Source organism: Vulpes vulpes, chromosome 7 (genome assembly GCF_048418805.1).
Source record: "Vulpes vulpes isolate BD-2025 chromosome 7, VulVul3, whole genome shotgun sequence".
In the NCBI taxonomy this organism is placed as follows: domain Eukaryota; kingdom Metazoa; phylum Chordata; class Mammalia; order Carnivora; family Canidae; genus Vulpes; species Vulpes vulpes.
This window is the reverse complement of record NC_132786.1, coordinates 111,756,593-111,770,976: the sequence shown is the minus strand read 5'-3', so window position 1 is coordinate 111,770,976 and position 14,384 is coordinate 111,756,593. Positions and strand designations below refer to the sequence as shown.

The 14,384-nt window shown below is 33.5% G+C and overlaps 1 protein-coding gene across 5 annotated transcripts in view; it reads left to right on the top strand.

Annotated features, from left to right (window-relative positions):
• The window catches only part of DPY19L1 (dpy-19 like C-mannosyltransferase 1), a 95,111-nt gene that overhangs the window by 54,924 nt on the left and 25,803 nt on the right, over window positions 1-14,384 (top strand). For all 5 annotated transcript variants that reach the window (XM_072764718.1, XM_072764715.1, XM_072764714.1 and 2 more), the window contains exons 9-13: window positions 978-1,077; window positions 3,215-3,292; window positions 10,677-10,763; window positions 12,948-13,007; window positions 13,544-13,624. In XM_072764718.1, coding sequence (XP_072620819.1) covers window positions 978-1,077; window positions 3,215-3,292; window positions 10,677-10,763; window positions 12,948-13,007; window positions 13,544-13,624 — 406 coding nt within the window. The remainder of the gene's footprint in view (window positions 1-977; window positions 1,078-3,214; window positions 3,293-10,676; window positions 10,764-12,947; window positions 13,008-13,543; window positions 13,625-14,384) is intronic.

The window sequence follows — 14,384 nt, the reverse complement described above, 5'->3', positions numbered from 1 at the left end:
AGACAGGCCTCTCTCTGAATGGGGGAATGTATTCACTCCATTAAAAATTGCAGGTTTTTATCTAATAAGTTGGTTTCATACCTCACAAATAAGTTACCTGGATTTAAAAAATACTTAATTCATGGGCATGATAGAAAGAATTGGATTAGAATAGCAAAGGAGGAGGTCTTTGGAAAAGGGACACTTAAGGAAGTAAAGAAAGGTACCTCTTGGTGGGGTTAGTGCCCCAGGTAGGTTTATCCTGAGGAGGATTTCTTTAAGATGCATTCCTTGCAACCTCCATACATCATGTATGCTCTTCGCTTTGGGAAGGTGTTAGGCGTGTTGGGGGCTTCATATAAGCCTGACGATTTTGGAGAGAAGTACTTCTTAAAACTAGCATGAAGGTAAAATTAACTCACATTCCTCAGAATCCCCTAAATTACAAGTCAGGACCAAAGCAAAACCTCTAAAGGTGGTTCCAGATTGTCCCCCTGCTTTTGCCACCTCTTCTCTTTCCTGTGACTTCCCTGTGCAGGACCTGCCGTTGCCTCGCATCCTCCACAGAGTCGCCCTATGCTCAGCCGTAATCTGAATTCCCCTTGTCGGCAAAATACTTAGCACTTAGAATATACTGCTTTCTCTGCTTTTTTATAGACATCCTCTGTCTCTGCAAATAACACTATTGGATGCAGCACTAAATATGTTTGATTATGAATTCACCGAAATGGAGTTTAAAAAAAATTCCATGGATATACTGACCCAGCTGCCCTCTCTCTCTTTGGCAAGCTTTGGTTTTACAGTAGTAATGGGTATTTACTTTTCATGGAAAGTGGTAGTTGAGCGTCAGGAAGTATAATTTCTAACCCATTGGTTCATTTTATGTCTGGTTTATGTTACAACCAGATCATGTTTAGAGATTCTAATTTGCAGTAGTTTGGGCCCATGCTATACTACCGTGTGGTAAAACTTACTCATATTTATTTTCTCTTTCCAAGGGCTACAAAACTTTATAGAGGAAGCTTGATTGCACTCTGCATTTCCAATGTCTTTTTCATGCTTCCATGGCAGTTTGCTCAGTTTGTACTTCTTACTCAGGTAAGGGGCTTATATTTTTAAGCTGAATTATGCTTAGTTTGTTTGATTATGTGAACTCGTATAAAATTATAGAACTGAGAGATTATATGATTCTAAGTCCTAAAATGTTTTTTAGTTAGTACTTTTAAAGAGAGTTCAGGATAGGGAAATATGTAAGATTTATGTAAGGTTATTTATTAGTGAGTGTTAATTATTTGCTTACTAATGGGAATGCATTTATTGAATTCAAATCAATAAGAATACTTTGTTATTCAGTATTGTTAGTGTGTTTAAAAGAGGACTGGTGCTATAATTTTAAGTATTTCTCTTAAAAATATATTTCCTTTGTGAACAATGCTGTACATTCTTATCCACAGGATAAATGCACATGGAATAACTTGGGACAAATAAACTGTTCTTAGTTCTATAACTCCTCTACCAATATGTAATTTATCATTTTTTTTCTCTGCATTCTTGCCTTCTTCTCCCTTTAAATGGAGGTATATGAAGCAAGGTGAAGGTTCCTGGTAAAAGAGGGAGTAAATCATGTGGTCTCTTCCTGTGTTCACCCCAACTCCCAGCTACTTCTGTTTCCTCATTATGCTGGCCATATTCATACTCCTATAAAGCAGTGTAAGAGTTGCTTTGTAATCTTGGAAATGTCTTGCTTGAGACATGAAGTAAGATCTAGGTTTGAGTCCTGTCCACTAGCTGCTTAACTTGGACTAACTGCTTAATTGTGCTTAGTTTCAGTTTTCTCATTTGTGAGAGAGAGAGAGAAAATAAAAGAACCTGCTTTATTGGGTTAGGATCAGATGAGGGAATGTATATGAGATTTAACACATTGCTGGTACCTAGCAAGATGTCAGTAAGGTTAGCTGCTCTTATCGGTACTTTTTAAAAAGAGATTATTTGTACTTAATTCTTTCTTTGATCTTTTAGACTCCTTTTTTTGTTTGTTTGTTTGTTTTAGCTTGGTGACATTTTAAATATTCCTGTTTAAAAAGGTCTCTGAAAGACGCCCCTTAGAGATCCTACCCTCGTAGGCCTGCTGTGTGTATATTACTTGGCCCTGGGGTGGAAAGGGAGAGTTCCCATTGCTTCCAGCTAGGGGTGATGACCTGCTTTTTGGTGGGTGAGCCGGGGAAGGTGTTGCATGGAGTGAGGGTTTTCTGTCGAATAACAAGGCACACTTCCTCACACTGACGGTGTCATAGGAGTTTCATCCTTAAAGCAATGAACTGTTTCCCATGGATCAATCTGGGGAAAGGGAAATCTTGTTTTTCTTGTTAATGGGAAAATTTGTTGTAGAATGTTTGGAGATAAAAAACTTAATGAGTGAAACTTAAGTTATATGTTTAGATATTCAGCTACTTTGTAGCTTATTTATGCCATGTTTGTGTAGTAGGGGAAGCATGGGACTTCCTCTGAGTTGCTTTCTGCCGGAAGAAGGGAGGAGAGGCATTGTTTGACATAGTAACTATATTTTACGGAGAAGTATATTATCATCATTTAATCAATCAATTCACCTAAATAAGTCCAGTACTCTTTGAATTCTTGGTGAACAACTACACAGATTTCTTCAAAACTGTAAAAAAAGTTAAAAGTAGTGAAAGTACTCCTTCTGATTTGAAATTTGATGGATTTGATGACAACAAACACCTGAATATTTACATAAGTGAAAGAACACTAATGGAGATTCTTATAGAGTGACTAATAAGCAGAACTGAATGCATTTTTTACACACACATGCATTACATAATTACTTTTGAGTTTAATGTACCTTTCCAATTATGTATTAATTGTCATATGTTATTAAATTTTCATGTTTTTTGATTGGGCAAGGCACTTTGTAGTTGTACATGTTGGCAGTAAGTTGAGATTAAAATGAGTATTGTTTTGAATGATCCACATAGTAGGTAATTCAAATGGTTAATTAAGAAAGCTGTTTATGAAAAAAAAAATCAATATTTGCTATATTAATATATTGACTATATTCAATAATAACTTGGCAGGTAAGAGGGAGACTAAAGAATTCCCTTTGAATATAAATATGAATCAATGTGATAAAACAATAAAAATAATCTTTTTTTTCATTCTTATAGCTATTCATTATATGTAAGTTTTATTTGTAATGTAACTTCTTTTTAAATTTCAGATTGCATCATTATTTGCAGTATATGTTGTGGGATACATTGATATATGCAAATTACGGAAGATCATTTATATACACATGGTAATGTTTTAAAAATATTTTTTCCATTTAGTTTGACCTTAAAACAAACTCCTGATTAGTATTTGTTTGCACATGGTTGAAACTAGTTGTAACAGGATTCCATAACTAAAACAAGTGTCATTCAAATACTGTGATATAACTAAAGGCCATGTTTTAAATAGGCCACCAAGAAAATTTTAATTAGGGTCATGTTACCTGATTTGAGATTGTGCTGGACTTGCTATATAAGTAAAAGAAAATTAAAAAAAAAAAAAAAAAAAAGAAAATTCACGAAAGAGAAACACAGACTGTTTTATTATCCAGGAGCCTTCTGTTAAAGTGAGGTGGAATGGTCATTTGCTGAGCACCAACTATCCAGCCATGTGGGTCATACCAGAGAAGAGAAATACACAGATCCCAGCATAATGTTAAACATATTTTAGTAGAGTGGAGGAAGACAAGAGAATTGAGGACAAATAATAGATACAGTAAATGGACAAATTATATATAGTATGTTAGAAAGTGATAAAGGAAAGAATAAGTCATGATACCCCAGGGAGATCAACAGTGCCAGTGTTGGAGGATAGGGGATTAAGATATCAAATGAGGTGGTTAGGGCAGGTCTCATTGAGAAGAGGAAAGTGTGGCAAAGTTTGGGGAGAGAGGGAGTTAACTAATTATGTGTCATGGAGAAGAATATTCTGGGTGGAACAGTTAGAACAAAGGGCCTTAAGGCTAGATGGTTGATTTTGACAAATGTTTATCCTTTAAAACTGTGTCTTCTCTTTGTCATTATTTCTACAATTTTAATGTTTTCTTTTTCTGTAATTTTGATGGTATTATAATATGCCACTATTATGTTTTATTCTCTAATAGCTATCATATAAAATTTTATTACAATATGTGTAGGGAAGTTATAACAAAGTTATAACAAACATGAACCCACTCTCTAACTGAAAAATAGAACCGTCACTGCTTGGGAGCCTTTGTGTGCCCTGGACACATTCCTCTCACTTTTCCTAGAGATAGATAACCACTGTCCTGACTTTTTAAATTATAATTAACTTGCTTTTCTTTATGACTTTACCATATATGTATTCCTAAATAATATATCTTTATTATTGAATATTAGTATTGTTTTTAAGGTTTATAAAAATAGTGCCTGTTTTTTGAGACTTAATTTTTACTTGGGTTTCTGAGATTTAGATGTTATTGGAATTTAGACATTTTCTTTGCTTTATATTTTCCATTTGTCCATTTATTTGTCCATTTTCTTGTTGAAAGATGCTTAGGTTTTTTTTTTTCACTCTTCTTTTTTCTGAGTAATGCTGTATGTTGATTGTCATATATACCTCCTGAGGCATATATATTAATTTCTCTAGGGTCTTTACCTACTAGTAGAATTCCTAGGTGGTAAATTATATACATGTTCAACTTTTTAATTTAATCCTGTATTGTTTTTCAAAAATGATTGGACTACCTCGAACGGTAATGTATAATATATAGCTCATATTCTTACACATCCTTTTTAATTTTGTCTGTTAGGTGAGTATAAAATGGCATCATATGGCCTTAATTTGCATTTTTTCTGATTCTCAATAAAGCCAAAGATATTTTACTTTGTTTATGGGCCCTTTGTTTTCCTTTTTTGTGATATCCCTGTTTTTGTGACATTCCTTTTCACATCTTCTATCAGTTCTCTTAAGTCCAAGAGAGAATGGTGTCTGTTTTATTCACTGCAGTATATCCACTATTTCCATTATTTATTTTTATGCTTTTATGCTTGACTTGTTCCTGATTTGGCCAACTACTGTAAGGTGACTTCTTTGTCCCTTTAACATGTCCTCAAGCTTTGAGATTTTTTAAAAGAAATTAATAAAAACTAAGCTTCATCAAATGCTTTTCTGCACCTGTCTACATGATCTTGTGTGTTTTTCTAATATGTTACTGTGGTAAATTATATTAATTGATATTCTACATTAAAAACCTTGCTTTTCTGGGCTAAACATAGTTTTTATATATTGCTGGATTCACTTTGCTGTTGTTTTGTTACGATTTTTAAATCTCTGTTCGTGAATGGGATTTGATAGTAATTATCCTTTTTTTACACTGGCTTATTTTTTTTTCCAAAGTGTTTAATATAGCTTTTTTTCTTTATTGCAGTAAAAGTCAAAATAATTGGCTAGCATTTAGAGTCAGTCAGCCACACAGCCATATAGGCAACTATGAGTGGGGTGTTGACTCAATTACAGTTATAAAAGCACAAATATTACACAGGTTTAGTTTGTAGTAGGACCTATCTTGGGTGAAGGGTATATGTTTTGTGATGTGACTTACTAACTATGGAACTATTTTCTTGCTGTGGAATGTCTTCTTCCATTATCACTTTACAAATTGCTAAATCCCTATAGTTACATAAAGGAAAAAGATGCAAAATTATTTCCAAAAAGGATTTTTTTCCATTTTTTTATTGTGGTAAAATATATAGTAACATAACATTTACTATCTTATTTTTTTAAGTGTACATGTCAGTGGTATTAAGTATATTCATGGTGTTTTACACCCATCACTACCATCTCCCAAACTCCTTTCATCTTGGGAAATAGAACCTCTCTGTACCCACTAAACAATAACTCTCTATTCCCTGTCTTTCCCCCAGCTCCTGGAAACCCCCACTCTCTTTCTATGTTTATGATTTTAACTGTACTAGCTACCTCTTGTAAGTGTAATCATGTAACATTTGTCTTTTTCTTAATGCATTATTTTACTTAGCTCATGATTCTACCCATGTTGATGCAAGTTGAAGGATTTCCTTTTTTATGGCTGAATAATTTTTGCATTGTGTGTATATATGTATATATATATGTGTGTGTGTGTGTGTGTGTACATTCACACATACCACAATTTCAATATCTATTCGTTGATGCAAATTTAGGTTGTTTGCACATCTTGATTCTTGTGAATAATGCTGCAGTGAATATAGGAGAGCAGATATTTCTTTGAAATCTTGTTTTCATTTTCTTTGGAACTGCTGGATCATGTGGTAGTTCTAATTTTAATTTCTTAAGGAACCTCCATACTATTTTCCACAGTGGCTGTACCAATTTACATTCCCACCAACAGAGAAAAAGGGTTCCTTTTCTCCCCATCCTCCTCAACATTTACCTCTTGTCTTTTTTATAATAGTCATTCTAACAGGTGTGAGGTGATATCTCCTTGTGGTTTAGATTTACATTTCCCTGATGATGACTGACTGACGTTATTAAGCACCTTTTCCTGTGCCTGTGGGCCATTGGTATGTTTTCCTTAGAAAAATGTCTGTTCAGGTCCTCTGCCCATTTATAATCATATTATATGGGGATTTGTTTGCTTTTTGGCTAATGAGTTATAAAAATTAATATATTTTGAATATTAACAGTCTGCTAGATGGCTTGCAAATATTTTCTCCCATTGTGTAGGCTGCATCTTCCTATTGATCATTTCTTTTGCTGTGTAGAAATCTTTTAGGTTGATATAGTCCCACTTGTTTATTTTACTTTTGTTGCTTGTACTTGTGAACTCACCCAGTACTGTCTGCATCTGGGCTTGTGTGTGAGGGATGGGCAGCTGCTTTTGAGATAAAAGCTAAAAGTCACTCCAGTTAACTCCGTTTCTCATCAGAGTTCTCCTGGGAGTTGCAAGTCTTGATAGGCTCCCAAGTTCCAGCAAACAGGTTTGGCCAGTGCAGTGAGGAGACAGATTCCTGCCATTTTCCCAGAATCCTTTGACTCTGCTTGACTGATTTTGAGATCAGATTTATTTTAGCCCTATAGAGTTAGGGTAGGATATATGTATATAGAGTGGATGAAATGTAAAGTGTCCCAACCTCTTCTTTCTGTGGTGGATTTTGTGTAAGATTGGAAAGAATATTCCCTGAAAGTTTGGTGGATCTTGCCTATTAAATTAGGGCCTGTTGTTTCCTTGTGGACAAATTTTAAATTATTGATCTAACTTGTTTCATGGTAATAGGACAGTTTAGACTTTTCTGAGTAATTTTTGGTAATTTTAATTTTGCTAGGGACTATCTAAGTTTTAAAGTTCACCAACAGGGATCCCTGGGTGGCGCAGTGGTTTGGCGCCTGCCTTTGGCCCAGGGCGCGATCCTGGAGACCTGGGATCGAATCCCACATCAGGCTCCCGGTGCATGGAGCCTGCTTCTCCCTCCGCCTGTGTCTCTGCCTCTTTCTCTCTCTCTGTGACTATCATAAATAAATAAATAAAAAAAATTAAAAAAAAAAATAAAGTTCACCAACATAAGTCATTCACAGGGTTGTCATATTTTTTATAGCCTACTAAAATACAGATACTCGAGACACAAATACTAAATAATTTGTAATAATCTCTGCTTTATTCTGTACCTTTTAAGTTCTCAATTTTTTGCTTTATTGACTTTCAAATTTTCTTCCTCAAATTTAAATTCACTGAGCTTTTTGAGCAACCAGTTGTTTGTCGAACATTTTCTAGGTCCTAAGGAAACAGCAGTGATAAAAACAGTAAAAAGAAGAAAGAAAACCCTTCCCACATGGAGCTTACATTCTAGTTTACAAAGAAAGCAAATATGTAAGATAAACAAGATAAACAATTACGTTAAATGTTAGTAGGTATTACTGAGGAGATAAAACAGACAAGGATTGTGGGAATTACTGAGTATGTAGGGGAAGTCAGAATTGGAAAGGGTGCAAAGACAAGGCCTCACTGAGAAGTTACATGGTGATAGCTAAGGAGTTGAGGTAGCCAGCCACTGGGTTAAGAGAAGCAGCAAGCATAAATGCTCTGAGTTTGTGAATGTACCTGGTATGGCCTAGGATGTGCAAGATACAGCCGGATTGGAGTGAGATGGGAAAGAGTAATTGAAGTGAGGTCCCAGATATTAGTGGGGTAGGCCCTAGAGGGTCTGTAGGTGTGTGAAAGGCTTTGGCTTTCCCTTAACTTGAGAATCAAAGTCTTTGAAGGGTTTGAGCAGGGAAGTGACCAGACTGGCTGCTAAGGTCAGAATGGACCACAAATCTTTCTCTAGACCTTTAATACCCCCTTTTTAAAAAAAATACCGCCTTATGTTTTTTCCTGAATACCCTTGGCATTGCTTTACCTAATTCTTGGTTATGGATCTGTTTACTCAAAGTGATGTTATTCTGCTAAATTTTGCTAAAATTGATTGGGAAAGTTTATTCTTAAATTTTAGTACTTAAGGGAAAAAGCTATTGTCATAAAATTTTGAGAATTTAGTGGCTTACTCATTTAGCAAGTATAGGAGAATAATGTACCATGAAAAGTTCATTCCTGGGAATACAAGAATGATTTTGACAGCATTAGAAATTTTATTAATATAATTTATCACATCAGTATATTTTAAAAATATCAAAAATCTGATCATTTCCTTTGATACTATAAAGGCATTTGATAGAAGTCAGTAGATATTTCTGATTTTAGGATTTTAATCAAATGAAAATTGATGGATAGTTCATTGAAATTTTAAATATATGCATATACTTCAACTCAGAAGCTAATAGCATCACACAAAATGATGAATCAATAGAACTATTCCCATTAATGCTAGAAGCTTGACAAATATGCCTACTGCCACTCTTATTACTTAAGTTTGTTGCAAGAATATTATTAGCTAATACATGAACTAAAAAAACAAGACTTTTAAAAATAAAGAAAGATGATGAAATATTGTTTGCAGGTGATGTGATTTTGAATACCTAAAAAAACAAAATTAATAAACTAATTATTATGAGAAACAATGAAAGAGTATATTCATTTCTGCATACTTTTAACATTTTTTCTATATGCAGTCAGAAAATGTGATGAGAAAAGACTCCTGATATAAAAGCAACAGAAATAATATACTTCAAAATAAATTTAATATGCAGGATCATCTATATGAAGAAAATTTTACACTCTGGTAATGAATGTAAAGGAACTCCTAAAGAAATGGAAATAATGGGGATCCCTGGGTGGCGCAGCAGTTTGGCGCCTGCCTTTGGCCCAGGGCGCGATCCTGGAGACCCGGGATCGACTCCCACATCGGGCTCCTGGTGCATGGAGCCTGCTTCTCCCTTTGCCTATGTCTCTGCCTCTCTCTCTCTCTCTCTCTCTGTGTGTGTGTGTGACTATCATTAAAAAAAAAAAAAAAAAATCCCTTTAAAAAAAAAAAAAAAAAAGAAATGGAAATAATGTGTTATTTTTGGATCTAAAGATTTGATAGTGGACAGAACTCTAAACATGCTGTGATGTACATTATCGAATAAAGTGGTTCTAATAAAACGTCAGCCTTTGAAACTTAAGCTGATCCTAAAATTCAGATGAAAATTCTAATATATGGATCAAAAATAGCACTTCTAAAAGAAAATACAGATTATTTTATTTTTAAAAGCTTTTCTAATGATGGAAGACCTAATGGAAGTAAATGATAGATTTCACTAACATAAAAATTGGGAAAATAATCATAATACAGAAATACCACAAAGATAAAAATGAACTTAGAAAAATATTTACAACATATTTACCTGATAAGGAGTGATGTTTTCATAACATATAAAGAGAGCTCTTAAAGAAAATAATTAAAACCCAATAGAAAAATGGGCAGTAGGAATAAGCAGTTCAGCCCCACAACAAAAACAGCAAGTAGAAGAGAAGATGCTGTGTCCCACCAAGTATTAAAAGAATGGAAAAGTGAAACAACGAGGCAACATTCTTCTTGTATGAAATAGTCAAATTTTTTAACAAATTGATACAAGTGTGTAGCAGCAGCAGTTCTCGTGTCTTACTGATGGGAGAGTAAATTGGTACAATATTTCTTATGACAATTTGTCAATATTTTTTCAGGTTTCAAAATGTGTATACCCTTGATCCATCAATTCCACTTCTAGTAAATTATCTCATGAGTGTGTTGACATGTATATAAGCTACATACCTAAGGATGTTTATCATAACAGTGTTTGTAATAGGAAACACAAAATAACAGCAAAATAAAACTGGAAAGTACTTACCTGTTCACAGTAGTCTTTGGTAAGACTCCAGAGTGGTGCTACCAAATGAATTAGATTTGCTTGGATTCATATAAAAAGCTCTCTGAAACAAAGAATAAAAGCAAACAATAGCATAGCTTATGGGCCAAGTTTCCATTTGTGGTTTTTAAAAAATACAGACTGAGATTTGTATTCATGAAGTGTGGAAGGATGCACAGTAACTACTGATGGTGGCAGCTTTGGGGTTTTGAAATGTGGGATAGAATGTGGGCTGTTTTCATGGTGTATCCTCTTTTGAATGGTTTGCATTTCATCATGGCATGTGCAATTTTCAAAATAAAAATCAGTGTTTTTGATGTACATTAATTATATTTTTCTTGTATTTTTTCCAGATATCTCTTGCACTTTGTTTTGTTTTGATGTTTGGAAACTCAATGTTACTAACTTCTTATTATGCTTCCTCTTTGGTAATTATTTGGGTAAGTGTCTCTTAAGTATGTGGCTATTTTTGAAGCTAATGGTTCTCTAGTTTTTTTACTCACTGGCTTGAAATTCGTGAGGGATTTTTGATAAGAATCATCTCAGGTATTTTACTGAATTCATGTATATGTGATAGAGTGCTCCCTTCCCAAACAGGAAAGAAACACAAACGTTAGTATTGGAAAACAGCATCTTGCCTTATACCCCTACTTTGCCCTTTCTCTTTACTCGTCTTTTCTGTCACCTTAGTCCAGGTTCATTTCAGAGAGGTTGTGTGCTTCCTTCTTTTTCGTGTTTCCTCCCCTCTTTGCAGTTTTTCTCCTAGAGCTCCACTCTTTGATTCCTTTGCCTCCTCATGGCATCTCGCAGCAGTCTCTCCTGGTTTCACTGTGATCAGAAGCTTGGAACCTTGGGCTCTTTTAGTTTTTTTAGTCATGTCTATTTGTGTAAAATATTTAGATAGTTTAAATCAGGTGATGATTCAGTTATATTTTGCTACATCACTGCAAAGAGCAGATTTAGATTATCCGGAGACTATGTTCTAGAATTAGAGCAAATGGTGAAAGGTCATCTAATTCCTTCTGCCACTTTTGGCAGGATGACTTTCTAAATAGAAGTCTTCCTAAATTTAAGGACTTCCAGAGGTGGGTGTGCCTTTATTATTAGTAGATTTAATTCACCATTACAATGTTCTGTTAAGAACATTAAGAGGAAAGAAATTATTCCTTTATTTAAAGTGCACATGCTTTAGCATGAGGCTGTTTTCCTGAAGACAAAAGTATGTTGTTTTGTCCTAAGTAAAATATATTCTGCTTCTTAAAATAAATAAATAAATAAATAAATAAATAAATAAATAAATAAATATTTTATAATAAATAAATAAATATATATTTCTGCTCCTTAAATAATTGTTTAGGTTACCCAGATTACTTTGGCTTTCTTGATTCTTAGAACCAGTGAACCAATTGGGAACTTCCTATTCCTTTTCCCTTTTCACAAGTAACATTTAAGATCCCACTTCCCAAGAATATGCCTCTTTCCAGTCTGGGCCGCTACCCTTTTCAGGTTGTGTAGTTTGGGTATACGTAGTCACAGATATTAGCAATTAGTATATAGGGATGCATAGTTTTCAGCAATGACAAAAAAATCACTAACTGGGCTGTTGTACTTTGAGATTAATGATAGTTCTTACAGTCAGTGAATTCTCTTTGTAATCGGGAAAAGCAACGATGTACTCAGTGCTGTATTTTACATGTGTACACAGGCAAAGCCTGCTATTACTTAGATTAAAGTGCATGATTCTTGATACTCGTTTCAGGTACTAATAATATCTAACCTAAGTTCATTTGGTAGGAAGCTTTGATTCAGTCCAGTACCTAAAATATATCAGGTTTTCTTTTAGGTGCTTGACACTAAGGTGTGTCTTGGCTATGAATAAAGCATGTTTATGTATATTTCATATTTGGGTGTATAAAAATAAATGACGCCAACAATTACAGAATATAGAGTACGTATGCGTATTTAACTATAAACACACATCTGCCTATTTTTATTTGTAGTTATCTATTTGAAACCTAAATCTTATCACTTTTTGTGTTCTCAGATATTCAGAAACTTCTGAAAACATTTAACTTGGGTTCATGTATTTATGTTTTGATCTCCAATTGTATTTTTGGCAAGTTTGAAGTAGCTTTAGCTCTTTATAGGTACTATACTTTGGGAATCTATTAATTTCCTAGAGAGAGAGAAAAGATTTGGTAGAGAAATACTTAGCTGATCATTAAAAACCCCTTTGTAGTCATTCTAAGAGTTGATAATACTTAAAATCTTAAGACTATAAGACACCTGTCTAAAATTCTGAAATTATTATCTACTATATATATATTATATACTATTATATATTATATTGGTTCATAGGTAAATCAGAGATGTAAAATCAGTCATAGAAATTTATGTATGGTAATTCGGTTTTCAATTTTACAAAATCACTAACTGATCTAATCTGCTTTGGATAAAATAGAGCTATTTTGTAGAGTCAATGAACTTGTGCTGATACTATATGGAACATTGACAATGTGCTGAATTTTAGATTCTTGAGAGTCTTATTACATAAAAGTGTTTTCTGGTACTTGAATTTATGTATATAAATATTAACTGTATTCTATGTTGTTTTCTCCATGAAGGTTATACTGGAAATGAAACCACATTTCCTGAAAATAAATGTATCTGAACTTAGTTTATGGGTAAGAATCTATCTATTAGAATGCATAAATTTTTCCTTTTCTAAAATATATCATCAGTTTTATGTTTTACTTTTAAGGAAATTATCTATTCTTATGTAATACAGGAAATCTAACAGCTTTATGACGTAATTAAGACTCAATTTTAATGTGCTAAATTGCCCTTTTTATGTGGCAAGTTAAAATTAATATTGGATAGGTGAGGAATTCTAGTTTTATTTCTTTTATCACTCATGTTTTTGGGGGGAGCAGTGCATGTGTAAGAGACTATTAGTAGAAGGAGAACGTAACTGCAATTGTTGTGTAAATCTCCTATAAGATACCTTAATTTTGATAATATCACATGTGTTATTTTTGGTGATAGCCCCTTGATTTTGGAGTAACATTCTTTAAGCTGCATTTTTTAGCATTTTTTTCTGGATATGGAGATACTTATTTCACATGTGATTAAAGCATTGATTAGTTACTTCCTCAGCTGTGTCTTAGGAATGGCTGTATGTATCAGTTGATTTTTGTTTTGTTATGTTTTCCTTTTGTAGGTTATCCAAGGATGTTTTTGGTTATTTGGAACTGTTGTACTAAAGTATTTGACATCTAAAATCTTTGGCATTGCAGATGATGTAAGTGCATTTTTGCTTAAATTTGAAAGACTTGAAAAGAATCAAACAGGCTAAGAATGAATTACTTGAGTTACTAAAGTACCACTATTAGAGTCAAATTCTAATATGAAGTCTATTCACTTATTATTTTGTCTATTTACGATAATAGAAAATAAATGTAAAAAAAAATAAATGTGACTGTGTGTAGTCTGTATTCTCCAATATTAATTTCTTGACACAATTTTGTTATTTTAATTGATCTTTTCTGTATCACAAAGATTTTAAAAATTTAAAGCAAAAAAGCTCTAGAGATTTCAGCTCAAATTTTAAGGTCCATACAGTCATTTTTCTCTGGCTTCTTTATAATCCCCTTCGGTAACATGTCAGTATGCCATCTTCAGAGTGTCTGAAACTATAGACCATGTTATAGTCTCATTCCCCCAACCCTGTTTCCAGGTCAGTGTTTGTCAAAGGTTTATTTATGTGTAATTTAACCCAAGTTAGTCTTACTAAGCGAAAGGTTTTTGGTTGGTTGTTTTGTTTTGTTTTGGTGTTTGGGTAAGAGAGAAAATGAGAAGAATTCTGTTTTATAACTTTAAGCATTCTTCCTATCCATAACTTTATTATTGCCTATTTTATTTTGGTGTTTTAGTAAACACATTGATTAAATTTTAAAAAAGAAGCAGCACCACAACCACAGAAAGAGTAAAGTAAACCACATATTTTTTTCTGTAATTTATTTTCATTGACTATCTTTCCTCCGTGCATAATAGATTAAAGC